The sequence below is a fragment of the Aquila chrysaetos genome, chromosome 13 (assembly GCF_900496995.4).
Source record: "Aquila chrysaetos chrysaetos chromosome 13, bAquChr1.4, whole genome shotgun sequence".
NCBI lineage: Eukaryota > Metazoa > Chordata > Aves > Accipitriformes > Accipitridae > Aquila > Aquila chrysaetos.
This window is the reverse complement of record NC_044016.1, coordinates 36,368,950-36,392,538: the sequence shown is the minus strand read 5'-3', so window position 1 is coordinate 36,392,538 and position 23,589 is coordinate 36,368,950. Positions and strand designations below refer to the sequence as shown.

Genomic DNA, 23,589 nt, shown 5'->3' with positions numbered 1-23,589 from the left:
GAGAAAGCCCCCGCTGGGTCCCCGACCCCCATAAAACACCCCCCACGCAAAGTCACCACACGGCTCCGTTTGCAGCTTTTTGCTTAAAAATGTACATCCAGGCGCTCAACGTACAAATATTTACAACTGTTTACAAATGTACAAAACCGGATCGAATGTAAACCAAAGGTGCCGGAGGCAGAGATTCACCGGGACCCAAAAGCCGGGGAAGCCCGGGCGCCCGCAGCACCCACTCGCCCGCAGCGCAGCCCCCCCAGCCCACCTCGCACGTCCACACGCGCTGTCCCTTGCACGCTCCACCCCGCGTGCACCGCCTGCCCCTCGCACGCCCGCACGTGCTCGCTGCCCCTTGCACACCCAGCCCCGTGGGTGCTGTGCCCTCGTGCACCCCACCAGCCCTGGGCAAGGCTGGGGCACCCCGAGGCTGCCCTGAGCTGTCCCGTGAGGACAGAAGGAGCCCCCCACCCCGTGCCCACCCCCAGTTCAGCCACGTTCGAGAAAAATCCCTTCTCTGAGCCCGTTTTACACATTGCGATAGCCAGAGGAGGAGGGGGGAGGCTGTGTTTCCCCCAAAGAGGGGGGGGGCTCTGTCAGGGCGACCCTATCCCTCCTGCTGCAGCGTGGCCGGGGGGAGCCGGGAGCGTCCCCCCCCCACTCCAAGGCTGCCTTTGTTTCTATTTGGAGAGCACAGATAAACTCGCAGCCCCCCCGTGCCCGCAGAAGTCAGGCACTGAGCCAGCGATAAGATAACGGGCTCAAACGCAGCAAAAATAGGTCCCTGCTCTGGCCCCTTCCCCTGGCAGTGGCTGGGGGGGGGGCTGGTCCTGCAGCGGGAGCCCCCAAGAACAGGCTGGATGCGCTGCAGGGCTGGGGGAAAGGGGGCCGGGAAGCTGCCAGGGTTGGGGTCGGGCAGATTCTGCTCCTGCCCCGTTGCCCCTCCGTCACCCCCTGCCCGTGCCCGCATCCATCTGCGCCAGCATCCCGCCTCGCCTCTACGAGCATCCCCGGAGATCCCGGCCCCAGCGCTGGTCCGAGATAACCCTGAGAGGGGCTGGGGGGGAGGCTGGGGGCTGCCTGGCCCCGGTGGCTCCCCCGGGATGGCAAGAGGGGTCAGGACGGTGCCGGTGCCGTGGCTCGGCAGGCGGAGTTGGCCGCGGGAGGGTGCGAGTTCACAGCGGCCGGGTAGGAGGGGTGGATGGCGGTGCCGATGGTGTAGTCGGCTGGCTGCGAGGGACAGACAGACAGACGGCAAGCAGTGAGCCAGGGGGGTTTCGGGGAGACCCCAGGGCAACCCCCGTCCAAAAATACCCGCCGCCCCGTCTCTTACGTGGCGTCGGAAAAGCCTCTGCAGAAGGCTGCGCTTGGGGGGCTCGGGCAGCTGCCTCCAGTCCAGGTCGGGGGAGCGGGTCCCGCTGGGTCCGAACACATTGAGGTCCTTGAAGCACTCGGTCTCGATCATCTGGGGGGGTCGGGTCACCGTGGGGGCAGGCACGGGCAGCCCCATAGCAGGGTGGAACCCCCCCCCCGTGCCCCGTACCCCCGGTACCTCGTTCTGCCAGGGGATGGAGACGCTGCCGGTGGCAAACTTGGCGTAGAAATCATTGTCGGTTTGGTCCAGGTTGACGCCCTTCACCGTCGAGAACTGCTCGATGTCCAGCACGTCCTTGCAATAAACCGCCCGGGGCTGCAGGAGCCGGAGAGCTGTCAGTGGGGGGGAGGAATGGGGCTCGCCCCCCCCCCCCCGCCCCTGCAGCGGGTGCCCACCCCTGCCCTGCCCCTTACGTCTGGCACGAAGGAGGGTGTCATGATGCCGGCCTCCAGGCGCTTGAAGTTGATGGTCCTGAAGAAGGGATGCCGCTTCACCTCGGCCGCCCCGTCGGTCCCGCAGCCCAGCCGCTGCTTGGGGTCCTTGGCCAGGAGCTGGGGAGGGGGACGGGTGGTCACGGCGGGAGGACGGAGCCCACCCCAGCCCCCGCCGTGGGGACCAGCAGGTCTCCGGGTCCCCAGCTCACCAGCTTGCAGATGGCCTGAGCATCCTCGCTGAATTTGTCCGAGTACGGCTCCTGGTCCTCCTGCACCCGCTTCTCCACCTCCTCCCGCTTCACCCGCTCCTTGCGGGCACGGAAGGGCGACTGCCCCTCGATCATCTCGTACACCAGGCAGCCCAGACCCCACCAGTCGGGGCTGAAGGCGTAGCGCTCGTTGTTGATCACCTCCGGGGCTGCGAGACACGGTCCCAAACCCATCAGCGGCCAGGCACGCCGCAGCACGGGGACCCCCGGGCCAGCCCAGCCGGCGCAGCCCCCACGCTCACCCATGTAGCCGACGGTGCCCACGCGGCCACGGATGGTCTCGCCCTCAGGGATCTTGATAGCCAGCCCCAGGTCGGAGATCCTGATGTGACCTGGGGCAGGAAGGGGGTTCAGGGCAGCACCCCAGGGAAGGGCCACCCCGCATGCCTGCACGTCCTCCCCAAAACACAGCCAGAGACCTCCCAGGAGGCACACAGAGACCCATCCCCAAAGCCAAGAGCATGGGCAGAGCCAAACCCAGCAGCTCCCTCCTCACCATCATCATCCAGGAGGATGTTCTCCGGCTTCAGATCCCTGCGGGGACAGAGGGATGGCTCAGCACAGAGCGGTCCTGTCCAGCTGCCCCACCGGCCCCATGCCTACGTCCCGCTCACCGGTAGACGATGCCCTCCTGGTGCAGGTGCTGGAGCCCGCAGCAGATCTCCGCCGCGTAGAAGACCACACGCTCGTCCTCAAAGCCGGGGTTGCCCATGTTGTAGATGTGGAACTTGAGGTCGCCGCCGTTCATGATGGTCAGCACCAGGCAGAGCGCGTCCTTCGTCTCGTAGGCGTACGCCAGGCTCACCTGCGCGCCCACCCCGGCCGTCAGCACCGGCCCCGGCCCCCCCCCGGCTCCTCGGCCCCCCAGGAGAGAGCGACACGCACCACGAACCGGCTGTTGACTTTCTCCAGGATCTGCTTCTCGTTCAGGGCCATCGCCTCCCCTTTCCGCTTCTTGATCCGCTTCTTCTCCAGCTTCTTGCAGGCGTACATCTTCCCCGTGGCCCGCACTTGGCAGGCGCACACCTGGGGGGGGGGGGACAGCGGTGGGGTGAGCCCCCACCAGCCCGCCATCACCCCCCGCTCCTCCCGCCATGGCCATACCTCTCCGAAACCACCCTTGCCCAGGATCCGGTACTGCCGAAACGTGTCCTTGGTGACCGACTGCCTGAAACGCACAGCCCCGGGCACGTCAGCCCCCTGCCGCCCCCCCCGGACACCCCCCCAAGACCCCTCAGGACCCCCCAGACCTCCCCGCTCACCTCTCCAGGTACTTCCACTGCAGGAACCGGTCGAAATACATGCTGTCCCGGTAGTCGGCGAAGGGGTCCCCGCTCAGGTACTCGTGCAGGGGGCTGTGGGGGGAGAGGGGATGGTCGGCATTGCCCGCAGCCCCCCCAGACGCCCATCCCCGGGCAGGGCACTCACCGCAGGCAGCTGCTGAAGAGATCCTTGCAGGGGCTCTTCTGCAGGTCCTGCAGGCACCGGCTGGCGTGGGGCTGGCCGACCTCGGGCAGGAAATCCGGGGACTGCCGATGGGAGCAATGGATGCACACCCACACCCCAGGGTGCATCGCTCCTGCATCCCACCCGCGATCCCGGCTGGGCGACGGGTGCCACCGGGACGGCCGGAGAGTGGGGACGTGGCTCCGTTGCCAGCAAGGGACTCCCCCGCCGCTGCCACCGCTCCCATCCCATCCTCATCCCGTCCTGCTCTGGCTGTCTGGGGTGGAAAAAGCCCCCCAGGGACTCACCTCCTGCTTGAGGAACCGGCGGATGATCTCTTCCCCCATCTCCTTCCGCTTCTCATCCGGGGAGAGCTCGTAGTCCGCCTGGGATGCCCGGGGAGAGGAGGATGCTGCAGACGGCGGCACCGGGCATGGCTCTGCCCTGTGCCCCCCGCCTCCCCAAATGAGGTACGCCTGCCCCGGCTGTGGGGCGAGGGAGCTGTCTGCACCCATGCCACAGGCAGCTGCCTGTACTGGGGGCTCACGGCGGTGCTGGCAGCCTTAGGGGGTCCCCCCACTGCTCCCCACAGCAGGTGGAGGAGCAGGGCAGGGGAGCAGGCTGCCAGACCCAGGCCCGCTGCAGCCCAGGCAGCTCTACTTATTCAAAAGGGGGAAGAAAATGTCCTGCAAGAGCTCTAAGAGCCGGCACGAGCAGGCGCCGTTTTACAGCCATGTGTTTCCCATTAGCAGCCCCCATAGCTGTCAGGTCTCTGCACGCCGGGGAGGCTCCGGCTGCTCCCCCCGAGGCCCCCGGCCCCCCTGGAAAACCAACCCCGCAGTGCAGGGTACGCACCCGCTGCTGACACAAACCGTGCAGTAACGGGAAACACGGATCATTTTATGAGGCTCTTGTTTCCCATCCGCCGGCATGTGAAATCTCCCGGCACCGGGGTAAACCTCGCAGCAGGCGTGGATGGGTTCTCCGGCAGCTTTCTGAGCTTGCTGGGACAGAGAGCTCCCTTCCTCCGGCACGACCCAGAGAGAAACCCCCAGCGCACTGGGATGGGGTGGTCTCTGCCTTCCCCGCAGCCCCCCCCCCAGGTACCTCTCCCCAGCCACACTGCCCCGGGGCTCACGCTGCAAACCTGCCACGGGACTGGGCAAAACCCCGACCAGCCCCATCCCGGGAAAACGCCTCTGCATGTCACCACCGTCCCCGAGCAGAGCCGGCACGGTGGCATATCCCACGGGGACCCTCACCACGGCGTCGAGGAAGCGGATACAGCGCAGGAGCTCCGGCCGCGTCTCGCAGAACTGCCTGAAGAGCAGGCGGCCGATGGGCTGCTTCTGGCACAGGCTGCCGTAGTCCTGCTCTGCAAGGGAAGGCGGGATGTGCCACGCACCGTGCCGAGCACGTGCCGCGGCCGCGCGCCCTGCCGTGCCGCCAGCCGGTGCCGTGTTGGGACCCGTCAGCCGGTTGCCGGTGCCCTCCCCGGCTCACCCAGGCCCTTTCGCAGCTCATCGCACTGGCTGATGTGCGGGAACCGGAGGATCTCCCTCCACTTCTTGCTCCTGCCTTTCCGCTTGCCACCACCTCCTGCAGCGGGGGGGGGGGGGACATGACAGGGAAAAGAGGTCACACCGGGAGGATGGGCATCGCTGCCCCAGCCCGGCCAGCGACGGGGGGGGGGGAATGGGGAGACAGAGCCCCTGCCCAGTCCTGCAGAGCCGCCCGGTTTGGGGTTTCCCCCCATCCCACCATTGCTGGTCCCCAAACCCCATCGCTCACGCACGTACCCGCACACGGCCAGCACTGGGGCTTTGGGCAACTCTAAAGCCACGTGGGAAAACAGACCCTCAACCCTGGAGAGGGCTCTGACCCCCGAAGGGACCCTCACCCCAAACAGCCAAGGGGGATCCCCACCCGGTCACAGCCCCCAGCCCCGCTCCAGGGCAGGAACGGGATCCCCCTTGGCATCGCCCGGCGCCAGGGGAGGCCGAGCCTGGCGGGCGCAGGCTTCCTCCCCGAACAATGCTGCGGCCCCGCGTCGCACCCTCCCGTAAACATCTGGTTTCCGTATCTCCCCGCCGCCGAGCTCCTTCTCCTGCACGGGGGGCTGCAGCAGCCCGGCCTCTGCCTCCTTTGGGACGGGGACCCTGCGGGGACGAGGAGGGGGCAGAAGGATGACCCCATCCGTAGCAGCAGCCGCTCTTGCCGGGCTCACGGGCGGATGCTTGGCGCGTGAAGTCATCCCTGCAGGGACCTGACATCAGCGCGGCTCCGAGCTGGTGGCCGGCCAGCACCGCCCGCCCGCCCGCCGCCGGCCCCGGTGACGCCGAGGCGAGCCCGCGGGACGCCACGGTGCTGGGCTCCGGCGGGGCCGGCGTTTCAGCCGGGCAGAGCTTCCTGCCGTCGTCGGCTCGCCGTCGTCGGCTCGCTTCCTCCGGCAGGAATTGCCCCGCGCCAGCCAGCGGAGCGGCCTCGGAGGCGAGAGGGCGCGGGTCCCCGGGCACCCCGCTCACCCCGACGCCGGCGGCACGGGGTCCCGAGCGCTCGGCGCCCGAGGAAGAGGAGCGTCCGCTCCCCTCGCCCCGCGGTGCCCAGGCTGGAGCCCCCCGGGTGGCTGGCAAAGGGGTGATGCCCAGGCAAGGACCCTCCGCCCGCCCCAGGAGCCGTCTGACCTCACGGGGATGCTCGGAGGCCGCAATTTCGTGGCCGGGCTCGACGGCACGCTGCCCACGCCGTTCCCTCCCTGCCTCTTCCACAGACTCTGCAGGTATCAGCCCTGGGCGCCCCGCACCGCCCAACGTTTTACGGCGCTCCTTCCAAATTTCAACTTGTTTGCTGAGACAATAAAAATCAATTCACGTTCATCACCCGCATCCCAACGCATCTTCCCCGGCTGAGCCCCGGGGACGTGCTCTCGGCCGGGCTCTGCCAGAGCTCGCTGCGGGCTGGGATGGTGCCACCGGGGAAAGGCTGGGGACCGGGTGGGAAGGAGGGGAGCGGAGCACACGGGGAGGTTCAAGTCAGAAGTGTTTTGCGTCCACACAGGCTCCTGCTGCAGCATCCTCCTTCCCTGGTCTGGTTCCCCCTGTGCCAGGCACGGCACAGCCAGGGCGAGCGGGGAAGAGCATCATATCCCCAGTGCATCCCTGGGTGAAACTGCACCAAAACCAACCTGCAGCAGAGCCACCCCGGCTCCCACTGAGGGCAAAGGGGGAGCGGGGCTCGGTATGGGACCCGCTCCTCCACCTGTAGTGTGCTCAGGCAAAGCAAAACCCATCCCGTTCCCTCCCCAGCCGGTCACTGCAGCGAGGGAAGCCGAGACACGGGTCCTACCAGGACATGGAGATGGAGCCTGTGCGAGACGCAAAGACCTCAAAGTAAAGAGGGAGGAAAAAAAAAAAAATCTATACAATCCTTGTGCTGAGCTAGCACAAACCCCCCGGGCAGGCGGCAGCCCCGGCGAGCGCTCAGTCTGCTCCTGCCACACACGGCTGCTCCCCGGGGGTTTCAGGTCCCCCTTCTCATCCCAGAGCATCAGGCTGCACCCCACGGCCCTGGACCTGTGAAGTGGGGCCCCCCCCATGCCATGGCAGCCCAGGTGGCTTTCCACACCGGCCAGAAAAGGAGACACGGTTGCCATCTCCACTGCAGGCAGGGCACGCGTCCCTCCGGGCAGGGCACCCGTGGGGAGGTGCAGGCACTGAGCCCCAAGCCCAGCGCGCCGTGGGGCAGGACCACCCCAGCCCACGTCCCCCACTGCCGCCCGCAGCCCCCCCTGCGGAAGCGACCCTGCCCTCGTCTCGGCTTCCCGGGGTGGAGCAGGATCCCGGCAGGCGACGGAGCCGCACGAAGGGCTGGCAGCCCTTCCTGGCCTGGCACGGGGCTGCAGGCAGGGCAGGGGGGCCCCGGCACAGCCACCCCCCTGGCCAGCATGGACCCCTTGGTGATGGACAGCAGAGCACCCGTGGGGACATCCCGGAGATGTCCAGCCCTTCTCCTACAGCATCTTCTGCAGGGTCAGGGCAGCCAGGAAAGAGGACATGAGGGGAGCAGCCAGCAGCCGTGCTGGGGCATCCCACCGCTGCCTGCTCCCTGCCTGTACAAACGAGAGCCAGTCACCTGCCAGGCAGCGGGACACAGCAGGAAAGAGAAAATGAGAAATCAGCGCTCGCTTCAGCCCCGCTCCCCCCGCAGCGAACCGTGCAGGGAAATCCTGCGAGGATGCTACCGAACTGACCGCGGCAACCAGAAAAGCTGCTGAAAGCAAAATAAGACCGTTCCTCAGCGGAAAGGAGCCAACGTACCAAACGGCATGGCACACGCGGGGAGGAGGTGCGTTACACCAACACAGCTGCTGGCAGCGAAAACCCCATGGCAGGCAGGAGCGTGTCCCCCCCAGGTCCCCCATCGCCAGCCGGTGCACGGTGAGACGGCATCGATGCCCGGCGAGGTGTGGACCCGGTTGCCCCCGCCCCGGTGAGCCATAAAGCCTTACTCACCGCCTGTTATCTCCTCTGCGCCCGCATGCTCCTGGGTTTTTATCCCGGGGAACTTCCGCAGGCGGACAAGCCCTTTCGGCTCCCTGAGCTTTAGGAGCCCTCGGGGACATCAGTCCTCCCTCAAAAGCTCCAGCGGCCCCAGCAGAGAGCGGAACACGAAGCCCAGGGAGTCCGGCCGGCCAGAGACCCCTGCAGCCCTCGTGGGGCCGGGCGGGGGGAAAAGCCCCCCCCCCGACCACCTTTTGCGGGGCAAAGCCCCCGGGTTTGCAGCAGGAAGGGTCACGAGGCCAAAGCGAGGGGTCCTGCAGCACAGCAAGGCCCTTCCGAGGGGCGCAGCGGGCGGCAGCAGCTTGGGGAGCCCCTCAAGCCACGGAGACCCCGAACCCACAGCCCAGCCCGCCCACACACGCCGCGTCCGAACGCTGGGTCTGACGCCGCCTGCGGTACGAGACCGCTGCTGCCGGCACCCCAAAAAAGCACCGGGGGTGCCGAGCTCCCCCCCAGCACACCCCGAGGATGGAGGAATTTGGCCAAATGCAATCACAGGCAGCAGCGACGGCTGCTCCGGGGTGCCGGGGCTGGACCTCGCCGAGCCCCCCACGGCTTCCAGCACGAGGCCAGCCCACGACCCCCAAGTGTGGGGATCTCTCAGCCACGGCCGGTGGGGTCTCAGCTTTCCGCTGAGGCGGCTCCGGTCCTCCCCACGCTGCCCGGGAGGGAAGCAGCTGCCCGGCCAGGACCCAGCCCTCGTCCCGCTCCGCTTCCCGGCTTCCGGCAGCCATCGCACACCGACATTAACCCGTTTGGTGCCCATGGCAGCAGAAGCTCCCCTCGGCTCCCGAGGCCAAAACCCCCTTCTCCAGCTCCGGCTCGGGCAAGGCTCCAGCTCACGCTGGCGGCCGTCGTGCATCCCATGGGACAGGAGCAGGGGCCGGCCCCGAGCCAGGAGCATCGGCGCGAACGCCTGGCCGGCTGCTCCGAGCTCCCGTCGCCAAATCTCTCCCGCCTTGGCGAGGGCACCGGCACCTCTCCGGCCCCTGCACACGAGCCATCCCCGTGGCGTCTCCAGCGCTGCTGGAAGCAACTGTGATGGGGGTAAGGAAACCTTTGGAGGACGAGGATTTAAAAAAAAAAAAAATAAATAGGATCACCTCCAAGCCGCCCTGTCCCCCGCCTCGCCTGCGCCGGTGGCTCTGAGGGCCGTTTGCTTTTCGGTCACAAAGGTTTAGCGACGAGGGCGCCGGCTTTCCAAAGGAAACCAAAAGCAAACAAAGGCGCCCGCGCTCCCCCGGGAGCCCGTGCCAAGCCCCGCTTTTTCAGGGGAGCGGACGCCCGTAGCCTTTCGCCCCCCCGGGGCCTCACCCCAGCTGCTGGCAGAGCTCAAACCGGGGCGGCGGCGCCGGCACCACCCCGACTCCGCCGGCGCACCGGCAAGGCCGTGTTTTTCCTGGCAGCGCCCGTTTCGCTCAGGCCTGCACCGAGCCGTCCTGGCACCAGCAAAGTTTTGCTCGCGCGAGCCCCGTCCACGCCAGACACGTCCCGCTGGCGCGGACAGACGGACGGACGCACAAGAGCGGCTCTCGGCCGACCCGGGGTGTCTCGGCACGCGCGACGCTTGGGGAAACGGCACCTCAATCGCTTTTTAAATTCTCTGCCCCCGCGTCCCTGGGTCTGCAGGGTGGGTGGGACGGACGGACGCGTCCCACAGCACCGGGGCAGCCATCCCCTGCCGGGGGCTCGGTGATGCCAACCGCGATGAGCCCACCCAGACACCCACCACCCCTGACGGAGGGGTCCCGGGGTGCCTGTGGAGGGTGGGGGGGGGGGTGCGTGGGGTGACCCTAGCCGAGGGTGCCCGTTGGGAGGTGGCGGTGCAGAGAGGGTGCGTGGGGAGGGGAGCCGGGATGCAGCGTGGGAACGGGGACCGGGATGGGAACGGGGACCGGGATGGGAACGGGGACCGGGGGGACGCGGTACCTTCGCGGGCCTTCAGCAGGACGGTGTTGGCCACGATGTTCTCCAGCTCCATAGCGCGGGGCTGGGGAGGGGGGGGGCCGGCGGAGCAGCCCCGCCGCCCGCACACCATGCCCGGCGCGGCGCTGCCCCGGCCCGGCGGCGCGGGGCGGTCCGGCCGCCTCCCGCCGCAACCGGCCGCCTCCGGGGGTGCGTCACCGCCGTGACGTCACGGGCCGCCCCCTGGCGTCACGGGCTTATGTAAGGGGCAGCGCCGCGCCCCGCCGCACGGGAGCGCCCACCCCGCTTTGGGGCTCCCCCCCCCATTTGGGGGTCGGGACGCACCAGCTCCTTGCACCCCCCCCCCCCCCATGGGGGTGGCGGCACCGACCCCTGGACCCCCAGCAGCAGGCTGCAGCAGAGCAGCCTTCCTCCTCCTCCTCCTCCTCCTCCCACCCAGCACCCTGCAGCCCCCAGAAACGAGACCCCAGACCGACAGGGAGGGGAGCCCCGTCCCACCCGCACCGCGGGGCAGCAGAACAACGAAACCAAAAAAGCCGTTTCCTCCCAGCAGAGATTTTCCAGCTGCAGGAGCTACCACCATCTCCATAAAGCCTTTTTTTTTTTTTTTTTTTTTTTTTTTTTTTTTTTTAAGGCAAGAAATTGCATTTCCTTGTTTACGCCTTTTCTGCCACCAAACTCACAATATCCCACTGGAGCCTACACGAGTAAACCCAACAGGGAAGATGCGTTTTCTCCCCAAAAGCGAGAAGCCCACACCGCAGGGTGCAGGGAAACGCGTTTCTGGGCTGCCCAGCCGGCGGAGGGGGGGGGCCAGCCCTGTCTGTGTTGGCTCTTTGCTTTGCAGGAGGGCTGCAGTCAGACCTGTTCGTAGTCGGTGCATGCACCGGCGAGCAGAGCAGGGCTTGTCCTGCAAAGAAATGAGCCACTTTGGAAGAGAAAACGCACTCGTAGGGACCCCCCCCTGCCGCAGCACAGGCACTTCCCCAAAAGAGTGTTTCACTTTGCAGGGAAATGAACTGAAAGAGGTTTCGCAGGGAAAGCCCGCTCCGCTCGCCGCCGAGGTTTGCTCTTCCCTTCCTGCACGCAGGAGGCTCCCACGGCCTGGCAGCTGCCCAAAGCCAACCCAAAACCAACCGCTGCCGCTAACTACCACCGCCGCGGCACAAGAAGTCTCCCACCCGCTGCCGTCAGCAAACACCCCGAACAGCATCAGGACAAGCTCGACACGAAGGACTCTCCTACCTGCTCCAGCCGCACCAGCTCCTCCAGAACACTGAGGCAAGGAGATGCTGCCGAGGCAGAGGGGCTGCCAGTGCCCCAGGTGCAGCAGCTCTTCATCAGTAGGTAATTAATTAGTGGGCTCAGCTGCAGGGGAGCAGCCACAGCCTGGCTGGGGGGAGCTGGGCAGGGGGAGCCAGCACCCCTTGTTGGCATACAGGGCGTACCCAGGTCCTGCTCCCCATCCCAGTGGGAGGGATCTCACCACATCCTTATCTTTTCCTCCGAGTGAGCCCACCCCATGGCAGGACCAAGGGTCCCGTTTCCCCCCTGCACAGCGCCCAGCCAGGACAAGAGTTGGCACGAGGGTGGTCGTCCCAAGAGAGGAGAAAGCATCAGGTCCCGAAGACAGGCAAAACCATCGTTGTTGAGATCAAGGATTTATTTACACGTCAAGGAAAACTCTCACCCAGAGTCACATGAGGAGGAAAAAGCAAACAAACCCAAAGGACCAAGCCATTTGCCTCCTGAACGCAAATGCTCACGCTCCCCAGCGCACCTGGCCACCTCACAGGGCAGCCGAATGCCTTCTCTCCTCCTTCTCCGCAAGGAGAAACCGAAGGCTTGGTATTTTTTTAGTTATCTGCGCCACAGAAAACACAATCTGAAAATAAAAACCGCCTCTCCAAAGAGATCTGCCCATGCGTGGGCGGATCACGGAGCACCCCTCGCTCTGCCACGGAGGAAAGGTCCGAGGGGCAGCACATCTAGTACTCGTCCAGGGTGTCTGCCCGGGGGACGGAGAGGCCCCGCTCCTTCAGCGCCTGCACCTTCAGCTTCTCTGACTCCTGCTTGGCCTGCTGCTCCACCCGCTGCTCCTCCAGGATCTCCTCAATAGAGACCTGCTGCAGTGGCGTATCGCTCTCCTTTTCCAGGTCCTGCAAGAGAAACAGCCCGTTTAGCACCGTAAAGGAGCCGCCGCGGCCGAGACACGCAGCTCTGCTCATGGGATGCTCCGGGCACCGCTCTGCCCACGGCGCAGCTTGGGGCTGGGCCGACGTCACCTCTGCCGAGAGCATCTCGCCAGCCAGGGCAGCGCTGGTCTGGAGGGGCCAAAAACCAGTGGGGATGGCAAAGGTTTGGGGTGGTTCTGCACTCGCGTCTCCACTGGGACACTGACGTACACCCCTCTCGTGTGCTTGGGCTTCAGTGATGTCCGAGCACTTCCTACAAGAGCCTGGCCAGGCTCCGTGCTCCTGGTGGGGGGGAGCAGGCATCGCTGCGCCGCAGACAATGTGCTCCATCGCTCTTGCCAAAGTTGTTGGAGCGGGACGGTTCCCAAGGCGAGCAGCCGAGCCATGGCAGGGTCTGCCTCTCAAGCTCTGGGCTTACTAGCTCAAAGGCAACCCGGGGATTTGGTCCCGTAAATGCTCGGTTCTCCCTGGATCACGGTCACAGATTTGTGTGTGCAGGACAGTCTCCTCCAGGCCAGCCCTGGAGGCCCCTGGCCTGCGGTGAGCCCGTGCCCACACGTCTTCCACGAGTCCCATCAAAAGGCGGAGGCGATGCAGAACAGAGGTGCTGGAGGCAGCCTGACGGGTGGGGATGCGGGCAGGGACCCTCGGGACAGCCGGGGACACCCAGGACAGCCATCCATGGCAGGGGGCTCCCAGGGAGCAGCCGGGCTGAGCTCAGCCCAAAGGGCCGAAGCAAACAGCAAGCGAGACAGCGCTCAACTCTTCCCGAGCCCATCCCAGACGGTGTCCCCTGATGCCAAGCCAGCAGGGAGGTGACAGCCCCACAGGCAGCCACTAATGACACCCTCCAGCAATGCCACACACAGGCCAGGGCTTCCCCACATCTCCCTCGCCAGCCCACGTGTTGCTCTTTACCCCTCACATCATCCCAGAGGAGCTGCAGCTGCGGGACAACACCTCTGCCCCCCACCCTCGGATACACGGGGGCATTTTTCAGGATGGTTCAGCTTGAACCGGCCCCGGGGAGGGGGCCTCAAATTTCAGCCCCTGCGACAGGACAGTGACTGTATTTCACAGCAGACAGACGGATGGACACCCAGCTCCGGTGTCCGCCTCGGCACTACTGCTTGGAGTCGCATCACCACAAACACACCAGCTCAGTCCCAGACCGCAGCGGAGCCGCTGCCCCGGGCCGGCAGCAGGCAGAAGGAGCCGCTTACTTACTATTTCCCCCAGCAGAACAACATTCTCGCCTCTCACAACAAAGATGCCTCGAGGGATGTCCCCATACTTCTTGCCCACGTGGATGCGCTCCACAGTCTGGTGCAACACCAAGTTTGCTGCAGCGGTCGAGAGAGAAAGAGAGAAAATAATCCACATTTTGCCGTGTTTTCTAGTTATGAAGAGTGTCTCATCCCAGCCAGGCAGAAAACCCAGAGCAGCGATGGCACCGGCATTTTCACGCTTCTAGGCAGATCCTCTGAGCCAGATCACCGAAGGCACCGACCCCCCTCCCCGGCTGAAACGCGGCGACTACAGCAACGGACACAGCACCTCGGGAGCATCGGGGCAGCTCCCACGCCACGAGGCAGCCTCTGCCCCCCAGCTCCCGCAGCCTGCGCAGGCAGGGCAGCGAGCTCAGACCACCGGGGCCCGAGCCCACCCGAGCACCACGTGCCGAAAACAGCGGAGAAAACAAGGGCTGTTGGTGCTGGAGGTTCTGGGCAAGGACCAAGACACTCGCTTGTGAGCACAAATATCACCCGCACGTGTCTCAGGCTGTTTCTGCCCAAAAAGGGATGCCAAGGCATCAATACTAGATACAATCAGAAGGGGGGGGAAGCACCCAGTTCTGGGAAAGTCTCTGTGAAGCACCAAGTCCGGGGGGTACACACAGGCGGGTGTTTAATCCACAACACAAACACGCTCTGAAAACAAGACCCGCAATCACGTCACTGTGCGCGCTACTAAACTGATTTCTTGTAACACTCGCGTTGTTTTTAGCCAAGGAAACGCGCGCTCCTGCACGGGCACGCGGCGGGATCGTTACCGCAGGCAGCGCGGCCGCTACACGAAGCGGGGACCACGAAACGAAGAAACTCTCTCACCGAATCCAAACTCCCCCTTTACCGTTAAGTCACCGTTCGGGAAGGGAGCTGCTCCGGTGGGCAAGGGAGCATCGCCCAGCTCAGGCCAACGGGCACGGCGGGGCTCTCCTCCTCTTCCTCACCAGCCCCTGCATACGGCTGGCACCGGAGCGCATCCAAAGCCCGGCCTAAACCTTCGGCACCCCCCCCAGCAGCCCCCCCCAGCACAGACATACCGAACTGGTCGATGCTGCGCAGGTACCCGATGAGCGTCCGGCCGTCCCGTAGCAGGACCAGGTGCTTCTCTGCGGCAGGGGGGAGAGGGAAAGGGTCAGCCACGGCCACGCGTGGGCATCAGCACCCCCCGTGTCCTGTCGTGCCCCCCCCCCCCCCAGTACAGCGTGGGGAAGCCAGTGACGTGCGGGTAACTGCCCCAGCAGCGTCAAGGGGAGCGAGGACGCCTTCTGCTGCAGCCCCACGCGGGACCGGTGCCCACGGCGGGGGGGGAAGCAGGTCCCTGGGGAAAAGCAGGGAGTCCAACAACCCCCCCCCCCCCCCTTCCCCGGGGACCGGCCGTCCCACGGGAGACGGTACCCTCGGGGAAGGGGGTCCGCTGCCGGAGGGACCCGGCGCCGCGGAGCACTCACTGTCGATGTCCTGGATGAGGCTGGCCGTGCCGGGCATGTAGTTCATGGTGCCGCCGCGCCGCCCCCAGCGGAAGCGCCGCCATGCGCCGGTGCCGCCGCCACCGCCGCCCCGGAACCGCCCCGGCGCCGGGCGGGGCCCACCCTGGCTCTCCCCCTTTTAAGCCGCGCCGGTCGTGCGCGCGGGGCGGCGGCCGATTGGTGGGTGCCGGGAGGGATCTGACCGCCGATTGGTGACCGGGCGGGCGGCGGCCATTGGCGGCGGGACGGGGCGGGGCGGCCGGCCATGGAGCCCCGCGACCGCGCCGCCGAGCCGGGCCCGCCGTGGCCCCCCGGGTCCCCCCGCCCGCCGGCGGCGCAGGTAACGGCGGGGGCGGCGGCGGGGCGGGGGTGGGGACGCGGGGGTGGAGAGAAGGCGGCCGCCCCGATACCGGTCGTTGAACCGAGCCACCGGGGCCGGAGCCCGCCTCGGCTCTCCGTCCCCTCGGCCCGCAGAGGGGCCGGGGGCACAGCCCCGCGGGGCGCGGGCCTTGGCCGGCCGGGTGCTGCCGGCTGCCCGCCCGGGGCCGTCCGGCGGAGGAGGGCTGCGGCCCTTGTCCCTGCCCCTCCCCGTTAACGGGCAGCGGAGTTTCTCTCCCTACGGACGGGACCGGGCGGGTTCCGCCCCCCCCCCGCCCCCGGCCGGGCAGCAGTGCGGGAACAGAGCCCGGCGGTACCGGTCAGCTCTGCGCGGCCGGTGCCTGTTCCCCCAAAATGCACCCGGCCGTGACGGACTGTCCCCATCGTCACCCCCGTGCCTTAAGTCCAGTCTCTTTATTTTTCTTTGCTCTCGTCGCTTGATTTCCATTGGCACGATAAATCCGCTCTCCCGTCCCGTGGGGTTCGGGCAGGTGTTTTAACTGGAGAAAAAAATACCTAAAACGACGAACGTGGTAAAGTTTTACCTTCGTATCCAGTTCAAGGTGACATTTCTAGGGCATGTATTTTAATGAAGAGATCACCGGGGAAATGCCGCCGTCCTCGGCTGGTTTGCTGCCGGGATGACTGGTGAGAGCTGGGCATCGCCGGCCAGGACGTGTCCCGGTCCCGGCTAACCGGCCCTTCACCGACAGACAGAACTGCCTCTTCCCCGGTGTGAGCCTGGGGCTTGAGGATCCGATCCCCGCCACGTCCCCCTCTTTCCAGGCACGGCAGACTAAAGGTGCCAGCCACAGGAGCGGCGGCATTTCTACAACAGATCCCACCAGCAGAAAGGAGCCGGCAGCTCACGGTGGAGGCGGGTAAAAAAGCATTGCCGGTCCTGCTGTGCCCCGGTCCCATGACTTGCTCTTCCTGGATCTATTATTTGTTGTTTTTATTGCAGGAATAGCTTTTTTTAGGGGCTGTTGCGCAAATACCGTGTGAAGAGAAGGGCTTTGCTCTTTCCAAAGAGGTTGTCTGCTGTCCCGACATAACTGTGGTTTGTTTTAATCCTATGGGACATGTAGGTTTGATCTGGCTCTTTCATAAACGCCAGCACGCAGGTGATACAATCTCTCCTCCGTGAAACAGCTCGCGGGCAAAAAACTGCTTTGCCCAAAGCTACAGGGAGTCATCCGTGCACTCCTGAAATCCCGACGCTTCATTGTCTCCTCTGTGGTTAGATGGAAGCTCCTGTTCAATATACATTGATTACCTGAATGTATTCAGGTAAATTCTCACAAATGTTCTGGACGTACAGACCTTTCATACGACAAGTTCTCAAACCCGACAGCTCCCGCAGCCGCAGCATGACCTGCGGCGCGGTGATCTGAACACCCTGCTCCTCGGGCGCCAGAACTGGTAGATCTCGTCCGCTTGCATCATTTCTGTTTGCATGACTGAAAGAGGAAATTAACTTTCCTGAAGTGTTTTTCATCCACCAGTCAGTGACTACATTGACGTGGTTGAACCTCCTAAGAGTTGCTTGCTGTGAGAAATTGTACGCTTGTTTCTGAGCAAAGCTTAGCCGAGGGAAGCATGGTTAAGCTTAGTGTATCCCCTCTCCCCACCCTCCAGACAAGTCTATCCCCCTACAGTGCCGCTGACACTGCCTGTCTTCCCGAGCGTGCTGCGAGGGCAGTGGGCAGACAGGCGTTTATTGACAGTGGCCAACAGAAAGGCACGTTAGAGCAGGAAAACATAAAACTGGGGCGAATCAGCTTGGGGACAAAGGAACCCCGTAGTTAAATGCTGCAGGAAGGGCCAGTCCTCTTTTTCCGGGCTGCTGCTGGGCCAGACTGGAGCCCCTCTGCCCCATGTCTGTGGCCCATCACCTTTTCCCTGCTCTTCCCTTCTCCCCAGGCCATGGATTCTCCCTATGCAAACGGAGCCTACAGCCCCCCGTATCCTCCGGCTCCCGGCGCTGCCCCGCACTACACCGGCCTGCCGCAGACACGGGGGTACTACTGCTCCGCGCCTTCTCGGACCCCCTACCCTGCGGAGTCCACCGGCATGTACCGGCCCTCGTCGCCGGCTCCCCCCTGGAGCTACGCCCCGCCGGACTGTCCCGCCGAAGGGTCCTCGCTCAGGAGGCAGCAGGTTCCTGGCTACTCCCCACCGCAGGTAAGAGGCCGGGCACCGGCCAGAGTAATTTCCAGCCCCGGTGTCGGTGCAGCTGCTGGGCTTGCAGTTCCTGGGGCACAAGAAGTTGTTTTATGGGGCCGCAGCGGAGGGAAAGCCCACAGTGCCTCCTCCGATGGATCCGTGGGTCCTAATGGCTCTTGTGCCTTGAGCAGCTTGCCCTGCCTGGTTTTATTCTTAGAAAAACTGGTGGTCACCCTTTTCTCTAGAGACTCCAAGCCTGTGGGCTAGGAAAGCAGGAATCGGGCAGCAAGCCTGATGCTGCGGCTGTTCCCAGGGCTGTCTGGAGGGAGCGGTGCTCAGAGTGACTCCAGGGGTCACGCCTGTTCCCCCCTCTTCTCGCAGACCCCAGGAATGCCCATCCCACAGTATCCATACGGAGACAGCAATCCAGGGGTCACGGCGCAGGGGCCTCCGCCACAGCCCAGACCCCCAGAGGACACGTGGGCTCCCCCCACCGTCTACGGGGTGCAGCCACGTTACGCGTGGCCAGCTGCTTCGGTGCACGGGAACCCCTTCGTCTCCGAATCGCATCCACCCTGGACTGGCAGCGGAGCTTCTTCCCACCCTCCCGTGTGGGACTCAAAGGTACAGTTGATGCTTCTACAGCGTGTGCTGCCGTCAGACCTCCTAGATTATATGGCTTTCCTCAAAACCCGCCTCTGTCTCCTGGGAATGCCCCTTTCTCCAAGCATAGCTCGTTTAGGTAGGAACAAAGCAGCAGGTATTCAGAGTACTGCCAGCAAAATCTCCTATTTGCATACAGAAGACCAAAGTCCACGGCTGTAATTCCAGAAAGGTACCGGCGATAGCAGCTGTCCCAGGGCAGGTCTTGAAATGGGTCAGACCTCGTCTCGCTTGTCCAACTCTTCTCTCTGAAGCAGGGAACACTGTCAGAAATCCTCCAGCACAGAGTGTGGGACTAACCTGCATGTCAGTTTGCAGACTCTGGTATAGCAGACTCTAGCATTCCTCTACAAGTGCTTGCTTTGGGCACAGTGATCCTCTACTGAGGAATGTTTTAAGCAAAAAATAAAGGAAATTATGCATTTGGTGGGGTCTGTTCAACTCAGCTTTTCCTGCGTTTGATCAGGAGTCAAATGACTCTCCAGAGGTTTGGTCCCCAGGCAGCAGCACTGGCATGTGCAGCAGCAGCCCTGATGGGGGGATTTGGGGATGGGGGCTGCTGTTACTTGGGAACAGCTCAAAAGTGTGCTACCTGCAGAGAAGTATCTTCTCTCGTATATCCAAATGGGACCGTGCTGAAATCTAGTTAGCATCTCACTATTCATGGGTAGTGAGTGTCCAGTGGCTCACGCTGTTTCTTCTAGACACGTGCCTCTTGCCGGGGATCTGCTCTTTAACAGCCAGGGACTGGAGCGTGGGTTTCGTGTTCCTCTTTGGGACTTCTCGCAGAAACCAGGCCGCGGGGATGTGATGTGTTACGACATCACGGTGTGTGACAGTCTAGAAAATGCTGTCCAGATCCCTGGTAACGTCACGCCTAACCCGGTCTGCCCTGTCCTCCCAGGCACGCACAACTCAAAGTAGTCACGGTGTCACCTGTCGCCCAATTCCCTCAGCCCTGCCTGCCCGCCTTTTGAGTGCAAGATGAGAGATTAAAACCCTGGCTTTAAGAGAAATGCACTTACTTAGAAATTTTTTCTCCTTCTGACTGTAGGATACTGCTTACAGCAAACCTGAGCAAAGTGCAAACCAACCCAACTACTATTCTGATGTCAATCACCAGCACTCTGGGACAATGAATGACCACAAGCCAGCCACTCCACTCAATGCCAAGCCATCCCCCTCAAACGCCAAGGTGCAGTACAGCGCACAGCCCCAAATGTATGACACTGCATCTCGGAAGCTTTTGGCTGGGAACCGGGAGGCTGGCTTTAAACCTGGTGACCAGCCTTCAACAAATTCTGCAGCCATCCAGCCAGAGATTCAGAGAATCCTCCACGTTATGGGGGAGGCTGAACAGCTGGGGCAAGAGGTAGATGAATTTGTAGGAAAAAAGACAGATAAATCCTACCGGCTTCTGGAGGAGATGTTGACCAAGCTGCTGTTGGAACTGGATTCCATCGAGACTGGTGGCCAGGACAGTGTTCGGCAGGCCAGGAAAGAGTCCGTCCACAGAATTCAGGCCATACTGGAAAAACTGGAAAGAAAGGGATTGTGAAAGCACATCAGCCACAACACACAGCCTGTTCTTGAGGTTCCAAAGAGTTTTAGTTCTGTTAAATCTCAGCTCTTTCTGCTACGCACTATTGACAATGGAATAGCAATAAGCCCCGAGTTAAAAAAAACAAAACGAAACAAAACCACCAAAAAAAAAAAACCTCAGAAGCCCAACCCCAACAAATAATTTGGCAGTGGACAAATCAAGAGAGGTCTGAAGCAGCAAACTGAATTGTTTGTTTGTTCCAGGCTTTGGAAAAGCAGAACCACCTGAGGTACTTACGCTGTAGAGTTCCCCTTGGGGGTCCGCATCCTCTTCATCAGCAGGAAGAAGATCACTGTACAAAGTTCCCCAAATCAGGCCCAATCTATAGGTGCCTCCTGCAGCCTCAGCAGTTCTTTAAGCTGGAACACTTGTCAGATGTGGTCACAATGGCACTGCAACGTGCAGCCACAAACCAAGACTCTGGGCTTGTCAGTCACTGTGTGTATTTTCAGCTTCAGCTTCCTCGCCATAAAAACTTGTGCGTCGTCGTGGGGTTTTGTTTGGTTTTAGTGCACTCAAGTAGCAACACTGAAGTGCTGCAGAAAGGGACCACGCTGGCAGCCCATCAATGTAAGCAGATGTCATGTCGTGTTGTTCCTCCTCTGTCATGAAGAGCCAGTCCGTGGTGTCCCCCGTGGACATGGGAACACAGCCTGGAAATCTTAGTTCTGCCACTCAAAAGGATAGGTAGAAGCAGAGGAACGATGTCACAGCAGAGCAACTGGAAACAGCAGGATGCTTGGAAATGCTTTCCAGGTCACTTGGGTAAAAATCCACTTTTTAATTGTAATGTCCTTCCACATACTGCAAGTTTTGTATTCCACTGCAAAGGCCATACTTGTGGCACTGTACAGAACAGAGGGGAAGGGAACAGCTCAGCCTACTGTTAACCTTTTGGTTACAACATCTTAAGTGAATCATTACTGTGTGTGATGAGATAATAAACCCTGACAACTTTTAAATGTTATTTTGTAATTAAGACGTCTCAAAGTCTCTTTTCTTTCAAAAGAAGTTGTGGGCAAGGTTGTGTAACTTAGACCTGCCTGTAATGAAAACACCAGCCAGGCTGTCTCGGCAGCTGAGGTTAGGGATAAATGCAGCAAGTTACCTCCAGGAATGCTTGTCTGGGGGGTGTCGGGGTACAGTGGCCCCCCATCACCTCCCAAGCAGTGCAGAAGCTCCAGGAGCCTTCAGCCGTGGCTCTAGGGCCGGTGGCCGTGTTTTGGAAGGGGTCTTTGCGCACCCGAGGCTAGGAGTGCCCTGACCCTGCGCTCTGCAGGCTGACGGCCAGCTGATGTCCTGAAGGCACCCGGCAGATCCCACATCATTCCCAGACGGGGCTGCATACACGGGACTGACCTTTGCAGCTCGTTGGATGTGTCTGTGATCACATGTGGCGGTCAGCCTGCAAAAACGGCCGTGTGTGAGGTGAGCCGGGAAAGAACTGAATGTCCTGGGCCGGGTAAATGCTTGGTTGCTATTTTATTTCATCCATCCTCTTGTCAGGCAGAGAGCAGTGGGCCAAGCTATCCATGCTTCGGGTACAGCATGAAATCTGACTTCTGAGGATCAGTGGCTACAGTGGGAGATAAAGCAGATGACAATAAACAGACTGATGCCGTGTTACTATAATGCATACAGAAAGCAATGGCCCAGCCCCAGTGAATGCCACCTTTCTTCCTCTGATAAAGGCAGCAGTGTCAGCAGCATCTCCAGGAATTAATCCGTGCTTTGGGTTTGTTTCTTTTTGTGAAAATACTTGTGGTAGGGATGGTTTCCACACAACCAGCTTTGCTACTGGTGGCTCTTTAAACCCAGAGGAATGAAGAACAGCACTGTGGTGTCTCTACCCCTTTCGTTTTATCTTATGGTTGAAAGTCTTGTTAAATGCTGCCTCTAATGTCCTGAAATCTTTCCCAAGACACTGCTGTGTGTTCATTGAATTAGCTTGATAGGTTTTTTGAAGGGGAATGCAGACAACAAAAACGATCAACCACTCCAAAGAAATGCTTGACGTGGGGGCAGAAAGCTGAGTCCTTGTGCTACAGGATTGCTAGCCAACTCAATTCCAGATTTACTGAGTCCTATTCTTCTGATCCTTTAGCACTTCCCACAAGGTTTGTCTATAAAAGGCTACGAAGGAGATGAAAAAGTAAAGAAGGAATGTAAATACCCAAAGAGACCTAGCTTGTCACTTCCTAGAAAAGAACTGAAAAATCCAGACGGCACAGCGGGACGAGCCGCTGTCCTTGCAGCACGCGGGTGGCAGCCCGAATCACGCTTTGCAATAGGCCAAGGCTGCAGGGGAGGCTGTGCTTTCGTGAGGCACAGGGAAGCTTGGAAGGAGAGTACCGGTGATGCAGGAGGGGAGGAACAGCCTCTGCTGCATTTCTCCTTGGTGCTCGGGGCATGACTGAGCTCTGAAACCACCCGTACCTGGCTCGAAGGCACTCCTCTCTGCTGGAGGCAGATGCACATTTGATCCCTGTAACTCATATTTGGGAATAGAGCCAGCCTTGATGAAAAGTCTGACCACCCTACCGCACCGCTTCACTCTCTGACCATTTCAGGTTCGGCACCAAGTCCAGGCCACAGCCTCACCGCATCTGTGCTCTCTAGGGGATTACCAAAGAGATAATTTCTTCCTCTGTTACCACATTTGTTTTTTATTTGGTTGGCACGGCTGTTGAAGTAAAGGTTTGGATTCCCTTTGTGCAGGATCTAGCTAAAGTCTGAAATTTGTTGTTGCAAGAGATGGTGTAAGTCAGTCATACTTCAGCAGAGAAAGTGAAATCATTCAGCTCGTCATTCAGTGCATATTGACTTCTAGAGCACGGAGAGCTGCTAGAGCTGTAAAGGACAGCTTGCGGTGTAGGCAGTCCTCCTTCACACCCCTCCTAACAGCAGGGTCTCCCCCTGCTTTGCCAAATCAACCCCTTTATAAAACCACACCAAGAATGGGCAGAACTGCAGCCCAGCTTTAACCTGCACACAGCCCCCAGCGCTGCTACACGAGCACAACGGCCACCAGCCCTAGGGCAGGTCTCCCTCCCCGATACCGACACGCTGTCGCAGCTCTTTCTGCTTCTGTCACTTGAGTAAGGTGGCAACAGGCAAACAGGGCACTGATGTGTCAGCCCTGCTGCTTTTTTGAGGATGTGGTGTTATCAGCAGAAATGCTGCAGCAAGTCACTGCTTACAGGTACATGAAAAAAAGAAGCCAGCAGCCAGCTTCAGTTAGTCTGTGGAGCTGGCTGAAACTTTATTTTCTGTATTTGTTTCAGTAGCAAGAATTGCACCAGGAACAAAAGTGCATTGTTTATTGCATCCTGTTTGCTCTGATACTCATTTCCCTCCTCGTCAGTTGCCAGGGAAAAGAGGTAAGTAGGTTCTAGCTGTGCAAGGAGTGTGGAGCAATCCTGATACCTTGCAAACTCAGTAGCACTGCAATGCAGTCAGCTAGGAGAGAAGAAAAAAACCGTACACTCAGCTGCTGTATCACCAGTGCTCTGTGGACTGGGACAAAGGTTTCCTGCTGTGGAGACGTGGTAAGAATGATACCTCTATCTGTTCATAAGAAAAACTGAAAGTATGTGCGTGGCATACAAGCCAGACAAAATCTGGGAGGAAGGAAGGTTTCTTCTTCGGTGTTTTGGTGCTGAACCTGTCAAGGTAATGTATTCCTTTACAATATTTTCTCTTCTGGAGTGTTAAGTCCCCGCATGTGGGAAGGACTTGGCAGAGGGTTATGTAAACCTCTAGTTAAAAGTACATGAAAGAACATTAAAAAGTGGGCTGAAACGGCAGGTTATCGTTTCAGTGGGAC

At 61.5% G+C, this 23,589-nt stretch overlaps 4 protein-coding genes and 1 long non-coding RNA gene across 11 annotated transcripts in view; 2 read left to right on the top strand and 3 right to left on the bottom strand.

Annotated features, from left to right (window-relative positions):
• Positions 1–68: 68 nt before the first annotated feature.
• On the bottom strand, positions 69–10,176 carry LOC115350060 (G protein-coupled receptor kinase 5-like). Of its 3 annotated transcripts, none has more exons than XM_030035204.2 (16): positions 10,007–10,176; positions 5,022–5,117; positions 4,781–4,893; positions 3,827–3,904; positions 3,501–3,601; positions 3,335–3,427; positions 3,177–3,240; positions 2,958–3,098; positions 2,687–2,877; positions 2,569–2,606; positions 2,315–2,404; positions 2,013–2,221; positions 1,783–1,920; positions 1,547–1,684; positions 1,328–1,412; positions 69–1,224 (listed from the first exon to the last, which is right to left on the bottom strand). In XM_030035204.2, the coding sequence occupies exons 1-16, from the start codon at positions 10,113–10,115 to the stop codon at positions 602–604; spliced, it is 2,307 nt and encodes a 768-aa protein (XP_029891064.1). In that variant the 5' UTR covers positions 10,116–10,176; the 3' UTR covers positions 69–601. The 3 variants fall into 3 exon arrangements, with proteins under 3 accessions (XP_029891064.1, XP_029891065.1, XP_029891066.1); XM_030035205.2 differs by having other exon boundaries at positions 4,781–4,888; positions 10,007–10,121; XM_030035206.1 differs by having other exon boundaries at positions 996–1,224; positions 1,328–1,459.
• Positions 10,177–11,651: 1,475 nt separating this feature from the next.
• On the bottom strand, positions 11,652–15,188 carry LSM1 (LSM1 homolog, mRNA degradation associated). The gene is given in 4 exon segments (XM_030035529.2): positions 11,652–12,162; positions 13,426–13,541; positions 14,525–14,593; positions 14,936–15,188. Coding segments are annotated over 4 exon segments (609 nt in total). The 3' UTR covers positions 11,652–11,991.
• Positions 15,189–15,217: 29 nt separating this feature from the next.
• Positions 15,218–20,730, top strand: BAG4 (BAG cochaperone 4). 5 transcript variants are annotated; one of them, XM_030035525.2, is made up of 4 exons: positions 15,218–15,293; positions 17,255–17,515; positions 17,879–18,121; positions 19,215–20,730. In XM_030035525.2, the coding sequence occupies exons 1-4, from the start codon at positions 15,219–15,221 to the stop codon at positions 19,716–19,718; spliced, it is 1,083 nt and encodes a 360-aa protein (XP_029891385.1). In that variant the 5' UTR covers position 15,218; the 3' UTR covers positions 19,719–20,730. The 5 variants fall into 5 exon arrangements, with proteins under 5 accessions (XP_029891385.1, XP_040984466.1, XP_040984465.1 ...); XM_041128532.1 differs by lacking the exon at positions 15,218–15,293 and adding an exon at positions 15,574–16,621; XM_041128531.1 differs by lacking the exon at positions 15,218–15,293 and adding an exon at positions 15,574–16,882.
• A 630-nt stretch (positions 20,731–21,360) lies between these two features.
• The window catches only part of LOC121233764, a 7,285-nt gene continuing 5,056 nt past the window's right edge, over positions 21,361–23,589 (bottom strand). Inside the window, exon 4 of the long non-coding RNA XR_005933870.1 lies at positions 21,361–21,896. This is a non-coding gene — a long non-coding RNA (uncharacterized LOC121233764). The remainder of the gene's footprint in view (positions 21,897–23,589) is intronic.
• DDHD2 (DDHD domain containing 2) overlaps positions 23,282–23,589 on the top strand; it is a 14,234-nt gene continuing 13,926 nt past the window's right edge. The window contains exon 1 of the mRNA XM_030035522.2: positions 23,282–23,435. Coding sequence (XP_029891382.1) covers positions 23,355–23,435 — 81 coding nt within the window. The 5' untranslated portion in view covers positions 23,282–23,354. The remainder of the gene's footprint in view (positions 23,436–23,589) is intronic.

Bases quoted from the DNA above. Each gene is read 5' to 3' on its own strand.
- LOC115350060 (XM_030035204.2), bottom strand. From the start codon at position 10,115: ATGGTGTGCGGGCGGCGGGGCTGCTCCGCCGGCCCCCCCCCTCCCCAG. The intron at 3,602-3,826 runs GTGAGTCCCTGG...TCCCATCGGCAG, and splicing joins GCCGGTTCCTCAAGCAGGAG to TCCCCGGATTTCCTGCCCGA. The intron at 1,225-1,327 runs GTAAGAGACGGG...TGTCCCTCGCAG, and splicing joins AGAGGCTTTTCCGACGCCAC to CCAGCCGACTACACCATCGG.
- BAG4 (XM_030035524.2), top strand. From the start codon at position 17,141: ATGCTGCAGGAAGGGCCAGTCCTCTTTTTCCGGGCTGCTGCTGGGCCA. The intron at 17,516-17,878 runs GTAAGAGGCCGG...CTCTTCTCGCAG, and splicing joins CTGGCTACTCCCCACCGCAG to ACCCCAGGAATGCCCATCCC. The intron at 18,122-19,214 runs GTACAGTTGATG...TTCTGACTGTAG, and splicing joins CTCCCGTGTGGGACTCAAAG to GATACTGCTTACAGCAAACC.